Source organism: Scyliorhinus torazame, chromosome 28 (genome assembly GCF_047496885.1).
Source record: "Scyliorhinus torazame isolate Kashiwa2021f chromosome 28, sScyTor2.1, whole genome shotgun sequence".
NCBI classification, from domain to species: Eukaryota; Metazoa; Chordata; class Chondrichthyes; order Carcharhiniformes; family Scyliorhinidae; genus Scyliorhinus; species Scyliorhinus torazame.
In genome coordinates this window covers 21,759,974-21,775,349 of record NC_092734.1, presented here as the reverse complement: position 1 = coordinate 21,775,349, position 15,376 = coordinate 21,759,974, and the positions used below count along the sequence as shown (strand labels likewise).

General features: G+C 41.3%; 2 protein-coding genes across 18 annotated transcripts in view; one reads left to right on the top strand and one right to left on the bottom strand.

Moving 5' to 3' along the window:
- Window positions 1–1,373: 1,373 nt before the first annotated feature.
- Window positions 1,374–11,591, bottom strand: znf503 (zinc finger protein 503). Of its 17 annotated transcripts, none has more exons than XM_072491610.1 (7): window positions 11,335–11,591; window positions 10,076–10,126; window positions 9,004–9,883; window positions 8,751–8,839; window positions 8,309–8,357; window positions 5,229–5,436; window positions 1,374–4,838 (listed from the first exon to the last, which is right to left on the bottom strand). In XM_072491610.1, the coding sequence occupies exons 4-7, from the start codon at window positions 8,791–8,793 to the stop codon at window positions 3,378–3,380; spliced, it is 1,761 nt and encodes a 586-aa protein (XP_072347711.1). In that variant the 5' UTR covers window positions 8,794–8,839; window positions 9,004–9,883; window positions 10,076–10,126; window positions 11,335–11,591; the 3' UTR covers window positions 1,374–3,377. The 17 variants fall into 17 exon arrangements, with proteins under 17 accessions (XP_072347711.1, XP_072347709.1, XP_072347713.1 ...); XM_072491608.1 differs by lacking the exon at window positions 11,335–11,591 and adding an exon at window positions 11,131–11,300; XM_072491612.1 differs by lacking the exon at window positions 11,335–11,591 and adding an exon at window positions 11,131–11,300 and having other exon boundaries at window positions 9,814–9,883.
- A 77-nt stretch (window positions 11,592–11,668) lies between these two features.
- Window positions 11,669–15,376, top strand: part of lrmda (leucine rich melanocyte differentiation associated) — a 1,395,917-nt gene continuing 1,392,209 nt past the window's right edge. The window contains exon 1 of the mRNA XM_072491626.1: window positions 11,669–11,859. Within this exon, the coding sequence (XP_072347727.1) occupies window positions 11,818–11,859 (42 nt within the window). The 5' untranslated portion in view covers window positions 11,669–11,817. The remainder of the gene's footprint in view (window positions 11,860–15,376) is intronic.

Sequence of the window (15,376 nt, the reverse complement as noted above, 5' to 3'; positions counted from 1 at the left end):
GGGATGAATGGGGGTGGAGGAGTGAAGGGGAATGAGGGTGGAGGGGGAGTGAGAGGGAGGGAGGTGGAGCGGGGGTGAGGGGGGAAGTGAGTGTGGAGGAATGAGAGAGGGGGAATGGGGGTGGAGTGAGGGGGTAGGGGTGGGTGGAGGGGTAGGGGGAGTAAGTGTGAGGGAATGTGTGGGGCCCGGAGTTTGATTCACTGACCCCTGACCACTCCCCCCTCCCCCCCCCCTTTGATTCACTGACACCCCCTCCCGCCCCCACTCCCCGGGACAGGGGAGGAAGCTGCGGGGATTTCACACGTTCCGGCTTCAGTGCCGCAGCTTCAGAGTGTGGGGAATGGAGCCGGTGGGCGGAGGGGCTTCTCTCGGTCCGGGCCGCAGACACGCTGCTGGTTGTGGCCGTCCCTAGGTCGCCCAGTTGGATGTTTGGGCTGAGCTGACGGCAAATCTGCCGCCTGTCTGTCCCGCGATGTGACTCGCCGTCTGCTACTTGTCCTCCCGAGGCTGGGCTGCTCTCTGATCCGCTCCGCGCGGCTGACGGCGACCAGCGGCTGCTGTCACCTCCTTGAAGCATCCACACTGACGGCGTTAGAGCCAAGAAGAAACCAGAAAAATTCCCGCACTCACTAACACTTTCCCTTTTGCTATCTGTGACCGTCCAGCTCAGAAACCAGGCAATGCCCAATAACCTCCCGATCTGTGTGTGAACCGCTCACCATGCAAGGCCCCATCACAAATATATTTCGAGCTGAAGGAACGTGATTAAAGCCCCGAAAGATTCATCAGACAAAACTCGGATGGACCCCAAAAGACATCAAACTAAAAAATTTATAAAGGTTATCTGAAAGAATTGTGAATAATCCACCAGACTAACCTATACCAGTGACGATTTGCATGCTGCGAAAGCGAATGTCAGACACTTTTAATAATAAAATAAAACGATCACAACTACATATCAAAACAAAAATGTTATTAAGGCCAAAAGCTGCTGACTTCGAGAAATCTAAGCGAGCTGAGTGATAAGCTTGGGTATTCGTCACAAAAATACCATCTTTTTCTGTTAATTTGTTTAATTAGACGGCACAAGTTCTGCCACAATTAACATATTTTCCCCACAGGAAAACAACTTTGAACAGTGATTATATTTTACGATGCATTTATAAAAAAAGTGTTTGTATCATCTATTTTACGGGGACAAAAAGCCGAGGAAGGAAAACCCAAACAGCTTTGACGAACTACTGAACAAATAACTATGTAAAGATGGTTTAATAGCAAATTAAAAAAATCAGTTGTTCCTATTTATACGGTGCCGTATCACCTGCTTTCTTCGCTCTGCAAAAAAAAAAAACAACAGTTTGAAGTGATGAAAATAAGTTTTGTATCGTTTAATGTATAAAAGAGGTACAGTATATCCGTCATAATAATACTCCTTTGATTCACGTCAGTTCCCATAATAGGATGTTTGGACACACGCCCAATACCCCAGGTGTAAATAGCTGCTGTGTGTGCCATGTGCTTGTTTGAGAATTTGAGATTAAAAAGTGAGCAGTTGTACGAGGCTCCAAAGTACATACAGCATTACACATCCATTAGACGCTTTAGAAAAATTTAATATAGGTTTGAGTCTTAATAGCTCGATTTGCAGTGTGTGTCAAGTAATTTACCTTTGTGTACATTCCTTAGAAAAACAGAAAAACTGCTTCATCTAGCTTAAAGTATCAATTTCAGCTACCTTATTTTAATAAAGTTGATGGCAAATTAATTTCTCACGCGCAAGTTTAATTGTAATGCAAGTTTCTTAGCGTTAGTCAACTAATAAAAGCGGAATACTCTTAGCATTAACAAACTTGTTTTTCCGTTGTTTGCCCAACTATGGATTCCATATTTTTAAAAAAACATACTTATGGTCGAAGAAAGGAAATCCCTCATTTAGAGCTGGATATCTACCTATCCGAAATAGTTTGCGTTCAAAGAGAAACGTCGTAAGGGGAGCTTGCCGTCACCTGGGTCAACTCAAATTTGCAACCATTAATTCGTGTCTAACATTCTAAGTATGTAATTTGCTTACACCCTCCTGCGCCAGATATGAAAACTAAAGTCAGATTCGAGATCAAGTGACCAACAAGGGGGCGAAATTGTGCTTTTGTAGTACTATCTTGGTTGATCACTTCCCGGTATTGGTTTTCAGCCAGATACAAGGTATATTGTCTCACTGATAACATGTGGTATTTGTTAAAAATGTATTCGTCATTATGAAGAGATAGACAATAAACTTAAAAAACGGAATTGTAAAAACAGACCATTTTTTCAGTGGCTTAAAGCAATAATTAGTTTGGACATGTTCCTAAATAAGCGAACAATTTGTGCGGTTTTTTCTGATGCTTCCGTGGAGGTGCATGTATTGAGCTCACAATTTTCCAGAGAAATATTTTCAGTTAAAAATGTTAATTGACTTTTAAGATTCTAAATATGGAGCATGCATTCGATGTGGTTAACAGTAGTATAAAATAAATGCCGAGATAAAATTTTCCTTAGAAATCGTCGAAACTTATTTGCCTCCTCAAATCCTTGGTCAACAATGGAACACCCTAAAAAAAACCTGCAAAATTGTAGAAATGGGAAACAACTCGTAAAATAGCAAAACCGCATATGAAAGCCTATATAATGCGAACCGAAGTTACAATTTGTAATCAAGTATTCATTTAATAACAAAATAAGACGATCATATTTTTGAATAGCACTGCTTCTTATTTCCAGAATACATACAAAAAATACCAATTCTCTTTCCATGGTACACCTTAAAAATAATTGCAATTTGAAATTATAATGACAAGTTGGAATTTAGTAACAAACATGCATGTAAATTCTTTTCCAAGAGACATTAAATAAGAACGTACAATACAATCATAGCAATTTAAAAGAAACTTCGGAAAATCCCTATTTTTTCTACACTGTGTTCCACGTTACCTATCGGTTTTTTTTTAAGTAATGCACTTTGTTATGTTTTCCCCGCTTGAAGCTAACATAAATAAATACAGCGTTCACGGAACCCGTCCATTGATGAACACCATCAAAGGTCCATTAAACTGCAATCTGCTTTGCGTGGGGCTACCTGGATTGCATTTCAAAACTTTCAAAGAAAAATAACTATTTACATTTAATTTTCAAAACAATTTGACAAGATGAAATCTTTACGTGTACATTAATTGGTTCACCTTTGAGATGTCTGATTTCTCATTTAAAAAAAATCAGATTGTATTATTTTAAACAGAAGGAAATTATGTCCAATATTTTTTTTTTAATCCTGACGGTTTTGAAATTGGACCCACACAAGCCTTCATCACAACGCATATTGCAGCTTTGAATGTCTGTGCTCACTGATAACCCAGTGCTGAAGCTGTGGTTAACCTCTGGCCGTAGAGTGCGTATGGAGAATAATAGTGTCCTGTTGCCGGCACTGGAAGAGTGGTGACCGGCCCTGGAGCTCCATGGGTCGGCAGGGGGCTCTTGGTGTACGGGTGGTACCTGCTGCTGAGTCCAAAAGCATGGGGACTCCTTAGTGTGAGACCACCAGGGCTCCCAGGCGCCCCTGTCGGTGGGAGGTGCATGTGACACGCCACGGCTGCTGCAGCTGCCGCCGCCGCAGCACTGCCCAGAGACGAATTTTGGTAGCCGGCCATGAGCTTATCAGTCCCGGAGAAAGCAGTGTGCGTCCGCAAGTGGTTGAGCAGTTCCTCGGAGGTGCAAAATCGTTTGTCGCATGGTCCATTGGCCGAGACCCAATTACAGACGTGAGGCTGGGGGTCATTAGGTAGCATGAAGCCATAAGGGTACAAATGGTGTCCTGCCAGGGTTGGCGTTCCAGCATTGCTGGACATGGACGTGTGAACGGCATGCAGAGGGTGGGAGGGGTAAACCAGAGGGTATCCAGACTTCAGAGCTGTAGGATCGTGGGTGCAAGCATTGTTGGCTGCCCCGGCAAGGTGAGCAGCGCAGTGATAACTCAGACAGTATGGATCTCTGCAAAGACTGGCCGTCATCATTGAGGGTGGAGAAGCACCTGCTAATGGGCTGGAACCGGTAGATTTACTGGAGAGGCCACAACCTAAAGAACTAGCCAGCTGAGCCGCTCCGACTAGGCTGGATTTGGCATGATCCAAACTGACGCCATGTGGTACAAACTGATGAGGATAGCCGGCGTAGGCTCCGAGAGTTCCTGGGTAGGTCATGCTAGCTGGAGGTAAAGGAAAGACAGTCTGCCCGGGCTTATACGGCGAAACTGGGGCAACAAGGCCAGAACTCAGAGCTGAAGTTTCCGAAATAATGGGTTTTGAAACTGAAGTCTCCTGGTGCTGATTCACCTCCACGTTTATCCCAGCACAACTGACACTAATCCGGTTGTGGCTGACGCTAGTGGTCGTGGAATTGTCTGTAGAGCTGTTTTTTACAGTGTCAATGTCTTTCTTTTCCTGACTGTCACTGCCTTTGCCCTCGGATGGCATCGGTGAAGAAGTGCTGGAATTTGGACTGCCTGTCCTTGGTGTGAATGGTTGGCAGGTGGCGCTAGGCACACGGAAACCAGACTTTTCCCCAGAAACGGAAGAGCCCGAGGAACCGGAATCCTTCTTCTCTGTATGTTTGGAATATGGTTTAAAACTCGACTTGTCTTCTGCACCAATGTCACTAAGTTTCAATGGAGTGGGTTTTCCAGAGTCTTTATCACTTGTACCATTTGATGTAACAGAAGTTAGTTTTGAAGTTGGTGGGGGATCTGGCTTCCCAATCTGAGAACATGTCTGAGCCAATAGTGCCAATGGACTCTTCTTCGCATCGAGCTAAAATTAAATTAAATTTAAAAAATGAAAAATGGTTCTGTTTCTCATTAACATAAGGTATTATTTCGTAACTCTCAATCTTACAATAATAGATACTTCGCATAGATACATCACATTGGACAACTAAATTGAGAAAAACGATGCTGTAGCAACGTACGCTTAACAATCTTTAAACAATAACTGCCCTTGCGGTAACTTGGTGGGTTAATATTCTTCCCCAGACGTGTTCAAATTATGTTGTAGCGAACGTCTCTTACAAAAGGGGTCGACGGAAGTACAGTACGTTGAAAATCGCTAACTTTCGTGTTTCAATGCGCACGTTATATAATTCATAAATATAATAAAAAATAGTACTGTACAGATATAACTACAAAAACGTAAGTAACGTACCTCGATGGGACTTACGGGCGTAGATGGTAAAGGCTGTAAGTACTCAGGATGCAAAATGTGTCCGGTGCGAGCCGTAAGCATTTTCAAAACCTTGATAGGAAGGCGATTAGCTTGTCTTGAAGGGTCTGAGGGAGGTACGGCGTGGTAAAAAGGTTTGCTACTACTATTTCCTCTGCTGCTGTTCTTGATGATTTCAGTCGCTGTAATTCTGTGGGTAGAGACGGAAGGCGATGTAATCATGACCTAACTGAACCAACACTCCAAGAGGGACTGCCGTTCGAGGACGCTGTGGTTGCTTTCACTCACGGTACTGGAGACCCTGCCCAAATCCTGCACGGCGCTCATCAGACAGGCAGCACGACCGCTTAGCGACACACAACACAACATGCAACACACAATCTGGCCGTCAACACTTCAAACACCGAATTACTTTAAGATTAAAGCCTTTGCCGCCTTCCAATCAAATCGGACAATGAACACTGAACCCCGAGGTGATTGGAGGGTCAAGGGGATGTGATGTTAACTTTTTGTGTGTGTGTCTGTTGGTTATTGTGTGAAAGCGAAATTTTAGACTCCAGCATGTGATGATATTAGGCCAATCCGGAGAGGGATCTCAATGTCACATGCTTTCAATCCAACACCCCCACCCCCAACTGTCAATTTCCCCAACCGCAATCAATCAGTTATTTGTCAGCGCTGTCAATCTGGGTTGATTTATGTCAGCTTTTGTTGCTGATTACAAGCCTGGTGTGACTTGAAAAAGAACGGCTTTTGAAAAGAGGCATTCAATTTAGGGAAATAAATCGTTCTCAGAGTAAACTCAATTTGTATGCGAACAAAAGGCGGACGGACTAGACCGCACTTCAATTCGCTTGAACGAATTATACACCTTCACTTCTTGTCATTAATGGCATACTTCCCTGTTGAATATTTCTTCCTTATGAAAAATAAAATTTTCTAAATTCTTAAATTGAGAAATCTTACTTTGGGCCGCAGTAGCGGACTACATACACAGCGACATTATTGAGATCGTATCACCGATCAGTCAATCAGATGGTCACACGTAGGGGTGTTTGAAAAAGATTAAGATTGACATGTTGAAAGTCTTGACATGTTAAACCTGACAGCTAGAACAAATGATCGGGCTGATCAAAGTCACTGCTATAAAAAGGTTCATAAACTATTGTCGTGGTTTTTCACACAAACGGTATAGCAGGTCACTGCTTTTTTGCAAAACAAGTCAACTTTAACAGAAACATCTATCATAAACTGTGGGACTTCCGAAACGTGGAACTTTTTACACATTTTGCAAGTTTTAATTTAAAAAGTGATATACAGATTAAGATTTTGACTTCTGTTTGATGTTTGCTTCTTTTCACTGGCAAATGTATGTGCTAATCAATCTTTGCTTTTGTTTCCGGCCTCGACATGGTGGCCCACACAATCTACAACATTAACAAAAGGTCACTTGGAGATAAAAACACGTTTGACAAGTGAAGAACACGGAAAGTGCTGAGGGGTTGTTAGCAATGTATGAGATGGATTTTCGATTCGGACTGAACTTCACTAAAATTGTCTTGCCGATCAAATAACAGCGCTTTAACAATATCGGAGGCAAAACAAAACGATGCGCACATTTTCAAACCAAGAATTATGGCAAAAGTCCAGTTTTAGGAGATAAAACGGAAACATATATAAGCATAATCAAATCATTGTGGTTTGGTTGAAACCTTTTTATATACTGAAGATATAACAACTTGGTCTTCCCCGAATGAACAGTAGCTTTTACAAATTTGTTGTGGTAATTAGAATGATTTCCTTTCGAGCAATTATAATATTCCGAACATATCAACGCATTTGGGAATTAGATTAAAAAGCCTAGATTATTTTAATACAAGTGGAAAATACAATAGCACTTACTCCCAAGTACAAAGAGAATTCTTGTTAAGTGCATTACTTAGGTAGCAAAGGAAGCACAGATTTGGCCAGGTGTATAATGGTGTTGGGAGAGAACTGAACGATTCCCAAGTGGTGGGAGTAAACTCGATTTGCGCAGAACAGTTCTTTCCTTTTAATGGCTCGTCAGGTTGATGGATGAAGTGCAGTAAACATTGAAACGCTGTACCTTCATTTATGTTCATTTGCATTAACTGCTTGGAACAGCTGTTTTCCTTACTATACCATAGAGACGACTATCTGTTCTTGTTGTATTTGTCCTGCCTCCCGGTGAGAAATACTAAAAGATTAATTGCTTTAGGTGGAGTCGACTGTGGGAAGACTTTTTGGAGATTTGTTCATTGTGGCGCGAAGGAAGAAGCTACGTAGTTTAAGTAGTGTTTAAGTGCCTGCTTAAACACAGGACTAGGAGAAAATGAACCGATTTAAAATATAACAAATACACATAATTTGTACTTCAGAATATAATGTTAGGCACGTTTCACTACCGACATGCTTGAAGTTTAACAGAAAATAATGAAATGCCATGAAGTTTCAGTTCTACATTATACTTCCTAAAACAAAAATAAATTTGGAGTGGAAGTGGCGTGAACAGTCTTGCTTGGATCTCAAACTTCATTTCCGAATGACATCATCTTTGTGTCGAAGTTCAATTATTTTTAAATAAAAACAATACGACATACTCCTCACGCAATTTAAAGAGTAACGTTTATCCTCGCGACTCAATTCGATATCACACTATAAAAGTAGAGGGAAAACCAGCCAGGAATTAAGTAAATTTAATTAAAACACCACTATTAAAACGGTGTCCAACTTTTCCCACTTATCAGTTATTGGTAGAACTGTCAGCACGATTTGCTTTGTACAGTTTAAGAGATTTATTATTTTTTTTAAAACGAGGCAGCAATACATTCAAAAAGTAGTATTTGACCGTTCACGTACCCGATTAATAAGTATTCAGACCCCCGGGCAATTGGGCAGCTTTTCAGACACAAAATGCCGCGGCTTCCTTTCATCTAACTTGGATGGAGACGCTCAATTAAAAGCCTATCAGTTTGTAAGTAAATCAACGCCTATCAAACTTGTCACATCAAACAAAACGATTATTATTGCAACCCGCCTACCCTATTAATCTCTCTGTATGATAATCCGCTTGACAGGTCAGGTCAGATCCTATAAATCCCGGGATGGAGTTCAACAGAAAGCGGATTGGAGCAAAATTAGTTTTAAAGAAACAGTATGAACCCTTTTGTCTTAAATATAATGGAGCAAAGGCAAGTTAATGTTAAACGTTTCGCGCTATTTTTAATAAATTTAGCGACATTGGGCTGTTCGGGCGGAAACAGCAGCGACCAAAGAATCTATTACATTATCACTATTCAATACTAATTTCTAAAGAAGCATGGAAAACTATGGCGAAAACTGCTCAAGCGTAAATTTTATAATTGCATAGCTAACATGCAGGTAGACAGGCAGACATCTCGCTTTTGCCCATTCGCATCAGTCGAGTTGATGTTTTGCAGACACCACTCTGGAGCGATTGAATCTTATTAAATGTAAACTAACCTTTAAAAATACACAGAGATCGGAAATTCCAAATAATCTGCATGTGAGTTAATTTGCCCTCCTAAATTATGCCCGGATCAAGTGTTCATCTAGAGGAAAGATCAGATGCGCGTTCAGAACAATGAAGTAGATAAATACTTAACTGTTCTGCATTTTCTGTTGTAATAGAACTGGTTCATGTAAAATATTAATCGGATTTTACTGTACCAAAGGACAATTAAATAGTTTTAAAATGTGAAAAAATTGTACTTACCGTGATACCTGATTTTTATCTACTTGTGCACCATCCAAAGGGAAAAGTTTTAAAGTTCGTAGGCATAATGGAAAAAACAAGTTTACTTTTGGGTTTACAATTTAATTCCAATGTATTAAACTAAGAAAAATATGTCCCTTTCTTATCACTAGCAATAGAAATCTTAAAAATGTTTTGGTGGATGAATGGTATCTTGTGTATTCTGCCCAATATCGGAGCGATGTTAAAATATGTACTTACCCATGCTGAAGAACTTCTATCTCTTTAGGATTAATTATTTGACTTGTAATTTATGCTTGAATCCGAACTTTCGTACTAGGTTATATATTGATATCTAGAGTTGTGTTTTTATTATCCGTGTTCTCAACGTTTCATGAAATCAAATAATTAAAAGTATTGTCAATTCTAATACATCTTAAATTAATTAAAAGCATTTAGTTGTAGATAATATAGTTAAGATATCATTGATATGACACTTAAAGCCATAAAATTCTGGCGAATGTAAAATGCTGATCTAATACTGACGTTCGCCATTTCGAACAACAGTTTTTGATAAGAGGAAAATATAATTATGCGTTGCTTTTTAGAAATTACGGGTATTTAAAAATATTAGAATCGTTCATTAATAGTGTGGCAGTCTTTATTATTCAAAGACATCTTTAAAAATGAGTTGGATCCGATAACAGCATTGAAGAAAAATGATCAAAATCTAAACAATTCCAAATTGTTCTTCTTGAGAGCAACAGTGTTTTGACAGGGAAGCACATCTTAACTGCCTGAAAATGCTTATTAAGCGGAAGAAATCATTACCCGAACCACAGAAAGCGCGAAGATCCGAATGTCAACGGACTGTGTTTTACTGATACATTGAAGTAGTTACCTGCAGGAAAGGGAACTTGAGGATAGTTTCTTGGAATATTTAAAAAATAAAATCTGCAGAATAAACTTTCCTCTATAAATTGAATTGTAAAAGTGCAGATTTCACCGCGAATAGGGTTCGTTATAAAATATTATAAAATTCCACAAGTGTCAAGCATGCTAAAATGGTGAAAACTGAAAAAAATCTCTCTACCTTTTGTTGATTTGAAAGACGTGATAGATCACGTTCCGCCTTACAGTAAATCTGTAGAATGATTCATAATGATATAATTCATACATAAACGTGTCTTGAAGATCAGAGCGCAGCTAAAAATATGCAAAGGGTTGTTTGATTGATAACAGGGTTGCTGTTTTTCTGCAAGCCTGTCAAACGTTGACACAATGCTTGAGTTATTAGGGCAGTGTAGGGCGCCCATAAATTTTCAACGTCAGGGAAAAAGTAACAGCGGCTTTCTTTATTGTCTAGATGACAGATGGGTCTCAGTACAAGACAGCAAATACTTCGTATTACCCTAAATGGGAACACATTTTTCGTGGCTATAATTCATGATTTTTAAATAGAAAGTTTGAAGTACGTGCCTATATTTTATAGTCTGACATATTTATGAATCACTCATCGCATGCGAATATAATTATTACTGGAAACAAATGACAAGCAAGTTAGTATGTCCGATGTTGGTGGAACGAGATTAAAAAAAACAATTTAACAATCAACACTTCTATCTGAAAAGAGATTTGCTGTCCAGCAGAGGTGCTTGAACGATTTAAAATAACAGCTGCAACATACTGTTATCAACATGATCCAGTTGCGGAAATATAAAACGTGCCATTATATCGAATAGAACGATAATCTGATTGCAAGAGAAGATTGAATTTTTGTTGAAAATTAACATACTCTCGCCAAAACAACTCATCTCCATACCAATAACCTGCAGTCATACAGCAATCAGGACGGCAGAGAAGCGATCAGTTTCAATGGCAAACACGCTGTATCTTCCGGGCACACAGACAAATACCAAAAATCATACCTGATTATTAATAGCCGGTTATAAACAATTATAATGTCGATTCTATTCTGAAGTGTACATGTCGTACACATATTCCTTCTGTTACAAAGACATCACTGTCGATGCTGTATCCGAATAGCCCAATACAGAAGGTAAATCGTATTAATTCTTAAAATTTTAATTACCACTTTATGAACAGCTGGACCAATGAAGAGCAGTAGACTCCACACATCAAACTTACTTGTGTCAAATATTAGTGCAATAGGCTCACATTAGTAGTTAGTAGGAGCTGAGATTGGGTCAGTAGTCTGCAGTGCCGGACTTCCGCATGCGCTCCGCTGATGGGGCGGGAAGGGAAGTTTTTCTTCTTTCCTTGGGGGTGGTGGGAGGGGGAAGGAGGTTTGATGGTTCATTCTACACTAATGCATGCATGACTTCTACTTACATGACAGGAAAGATAGATTAGTTGGACTCGGTCGTGAAAAGCAAATATATTTCTGAGAGGCGAATTTTTAAAACAGCAAACCATTATCAGGAACCTCGCTCTCTTCAGTCTCATCGACTGACTACGATTACTTCCTTAGATGCTGTAAACGACATTTGTAAAAAAAAAACATCTCCAACTAAACAAACTTCTTATATACATTTTTACGAAAAAAGTATTGTATCATCATTGCATGAAGTATAATTGGAAGCTCTGCTTTTCTAAGTGCCTTTGCTCCTCCTTTTTTACGTTTCTGTACCGACTTCCGCTCCGAATCAGCTGACAGGAGTGCGGAAGTGTAGTACTCTTGTATTTACATATGCAGGTCGTTGCTCCGTTATAGCGGTACTTCCAAAAAGAGAACTGTGGCCGGTACCTTGGATAGCCGTGAAAATAAAGTAAACGTCAGCCTTTAACAATAGTTTATATATTAGAACGTCAGTGATGGCGAGTAACGATTTAGGGACCGTTGTTGATGGAACTCAAGTAAGTGTGAGGTATTTAAACCCTTGCCTTTATTTACACAGAGCAAAAGGAATCCACCTTTCTTCCACTATTTCACGTGTTAGGTACACTCCACATGTCAATATTTTGTACTTTTTTAGTTCTTGCAGTTTTCAAACAATTTTTCCGGATTTTAGCACTTTGATGTCAGCTGACTACTTGCACAATCATGCTCATCAGCATTGTCTTTCTGTTGTAAACTATTAGTAAGGGCTTGTGGGCTAGAAGTTCTACCCAATCAATATGAATGGGCAGCATTTCCATTGTTTTAGGATGATATTAAATTAAATTTATGGACTTTCATTTGGGAAAACGTTCTTTTATCGCTCATTTTGTTAGGAAAGGCATGCCAGAGTTAGAGATGGATAATTTCAGTATTTGCTCAATGTATGGGCAAATGTTTCCTTGATTCACAATACTTTCAGATATGTCAAAGTAGCAATACAAGAGGTTACAGATTCAGTATTATCAAGAACACTTTTGGAACATTCTCCACATTGAATAATCAACAGCTGGAGTGGATTGCCAGACAAGATGTATGAGACAGACACTTGTCTCATGGAAGAGTTTTGATGTTAGTATGGAAAAATGTTAGGATTTGTTTCTGGAATGAAGCAATTACGCAGGCCAGACCTTTCTTGTGATTAATATTAGTTGTACCTACCGTTGCATGTAAAATGTCCAGTTGCCAAAATATGTTTCTCCATTTTAGTTTGTAGATCATTTGTATATGCCTAAGTTTAAAAAAAAAAAAAAAAAATTGAACATAAATGTGATGAATGAAACCACTTTCATCTGCACAACAATAGCTGAGTTGAGGACTGTCTGATTCAGTTACAGATCCTAAATGTTTAAAATGTGATTCACTTCAACATCTCTACTTTTATCCTTCTATTCTGTTCCATATAAACCAATTTAACAAACATGCTAATAATGGGGGCTGAGTTACTGAGTACAAGAATGTTATGAAGATGGTCTACATTAATAGAGCTCTGGTTATTGACTCAATATTTTTCAATTGTGTACATCAGTGCCCATTGCCTGCACAGTGGCTTTTCAAGAATTAATATTTAACAACTTTCCTCCTACTCCTGCTTACTTCTGACAAAACGTCTTTATTGTGCTACTGAATATGGACGTTCACCCAATGTGGTAAACAATACATTACTAGATAGTCTTTTTTTTTTAAATATGTTTTATTGAATTTTTTTTCCCAAACAACAATTTTTCCCCTCTTACAAAGCAAACGCAACAATAACAGTACAGACATTTTTAACAATACACAAGTAACAAAATCCCTTTATCTTTTACCTAAACTAAACTAAACCAACCCCCCCCCCCCTTCCCCCTGGGTTGCTGCTGCTGGTCATCTGTCTTCCCTCTAACGTTCCCCTAGGTAGTCGGGAAATGGCTGCCACCGCCTGGTGAACCCTTGAGCCGATCCTCTCAGGGCAAACTTTATCTGCTCCAGTTTAATGAACCCCGCCATATCATTTACCCAGGCCTCCAGTCCGGGGGGTTTCGCCTCCTTCCACATGAGTAGGATCCTGCGCCGGGCTACTAGGGACGCGAAGGCCACAATGCCGGCCTCTTTCGCCTCCTGCACTCCCGGCTCTTCCGCAACTCCAAATAGAGCTAACCCCCAGCCTGGTTTGACCCGGGCTTTCACCACCCGCGAAATCACTCCCGTCACTCCCTTCCAGTGCCGGGCACGCCCAAAACATATGTGCGTGGTTTGCCGGGCTCGCGCCACACCTCCCACATTTGTCCTCCAGTCCAAAGAACCTGCTCAATCTTGCTCCCGTTATGTGTGCTCTATGTAGCACCTTAAATTGAATCAGGCTAAGCCTGGCGCATGAGGAAGAGGAATTTACCCTGCTTAGGGCATCAGCCCACATACCCTCCTCTATCTCCTCCCCTAGTTCTTCTTCCCACTTTCCTTTTAGTTCGCCCACCGACTCCTCCCCTTCTTCCCTCATCTCTCGGTAAATCTCTGACACCTTGCCCTCTCCGACCCACACCCCTGAAAGCACCCTGTCCTGTATCCCCTGTGTCGGGAGCAACGGAAATTCCCTCACCTGTTGTTTAGTAAACGCCCTCACCTGCATATATCTCAAGAAATTTTCCCGGGGCAACTTATACTTTTCCTCCAATGCTCCCAAGCTCGCAAAAGTCCCATCTATAAATAAATCTCCCACCCTCCTAATTCCCAACTGGTACCAGCTCTGAAATCCTCCATCCATTCTTCCTGGGGCGAACCTATGGTTGTTCCTGATTGGGGACCCCACCAGGGCTCCCCGCACCCCTCTCTGTCGCCTCCACTGTCCCCAGATATTCAATGTTGCCGCCACCACCGGGTTCGTGGTAAACTTTTTAGGTGAGGTCGGTAGCGGCGCCGTCACCAGCGCCTCTAAACTCGTCCCTTTACAGGACTTTCTCTCCAGTCTTTTCCACGCCGCTCCCTCACCCTCCATCATCCATTTACGTATCATTGCCACATTGGCGGCCCAATAGTAATCGCCCAAGTTCGGTAGTGTCAATCCTCCTCTGTCCCTACTACGCTGAAGGAACCCCCTCCTTACTCTCGGAACTTTCCCTGCCCACACGAAGCTCGTGATGCTCCTGTCTATTTTATTAAAAAAGGTCTTGGTGATTAGTATAGGGAGACATTGAAATACAAATAAGAACCTCGGGAGGACCATCATCTTAATTGCTTGCACCCTGCCCGCCAGCGATAGAGGCTGCATGTCCCACCTCTTGAAGTCCTCCTCCATTTGTTCTACCAACCGTGTCAGATTAAGTCTGTGCAAGGCTCCCCAGCTCCTAGCGATCTGAATCCCCATGTATTGGAAGTTTCTTTCCACTTTCCTTAGAGGCAAGCCTTTTATCTCTCTACTCTGGTCCCCTGGATGTATCACAAATAATTCACTCTTCCCCATGTTTAGCCTATACCCCGAGAAATCCCCGAACCCCCTCAAAATTTGCATAACCTCTATCATCCCCCTCCGCTGGGTCCGACACGTACAACAATAGGTCATCCGCGTATAACGAGACTCGGTGTTCTTCTCCCCCTCTAATCACCCCTCTCCATTTCCTGGAGTCTCTCAACGCCATGGCCAGAGGTTCAATTGCCAACGCGAACAACAATGGAGACAGCGGGCATCCCTGTCTTGTTCCCCTATATAGTCGGAAATACTCCGATCTATGTCGACCTGTAACTACGCTTGCCGTTGGTGCCCCATAAAGAAGTCTAACCCAGCTAATAAACCCGTTCCCAAACCCAAACCTCCTTAACACTTCACATAAATACTCCCACTCCACCCTATCAAATGCCTTCTCTGCGTCCATTGCCGCCACTATCTCTGCCTCCCCCTCCACTGGGGGCATCATTATCACCCCTAATAGTCGTTGCACGTTAACATTCAGTTGTCTCCCTTTTACGAACCCTGTCTGGTCTTCGTGCACCACCCCCGGGACACAGTCCTCTATCCTCGATGCC

Excerpts from the sequence above, each read along its gene's own strand:
- znf503 (XM_072491607.1), bottom strand. The coding sequence starts at position 10,981 with ATGTGTACGACATGTACACTTCAGAATAGAATCGACATTATAATTGTT. Across the intron at positions 10,127-10,910 it reads AACCGGCTATTAATAATCAG|ATTTACTGTAAGGCGGAACG; the intron begins GTATGATTTTTG and ends ATCATTCTACAG. Across the intron at positions 5,437-10,075 it reads GTCTTTCAAATCAACAAAAG|AATTACAGCGACTGAAATCA; the intron begins GTAGAGAGATTT and ends CTCTACCCACAG.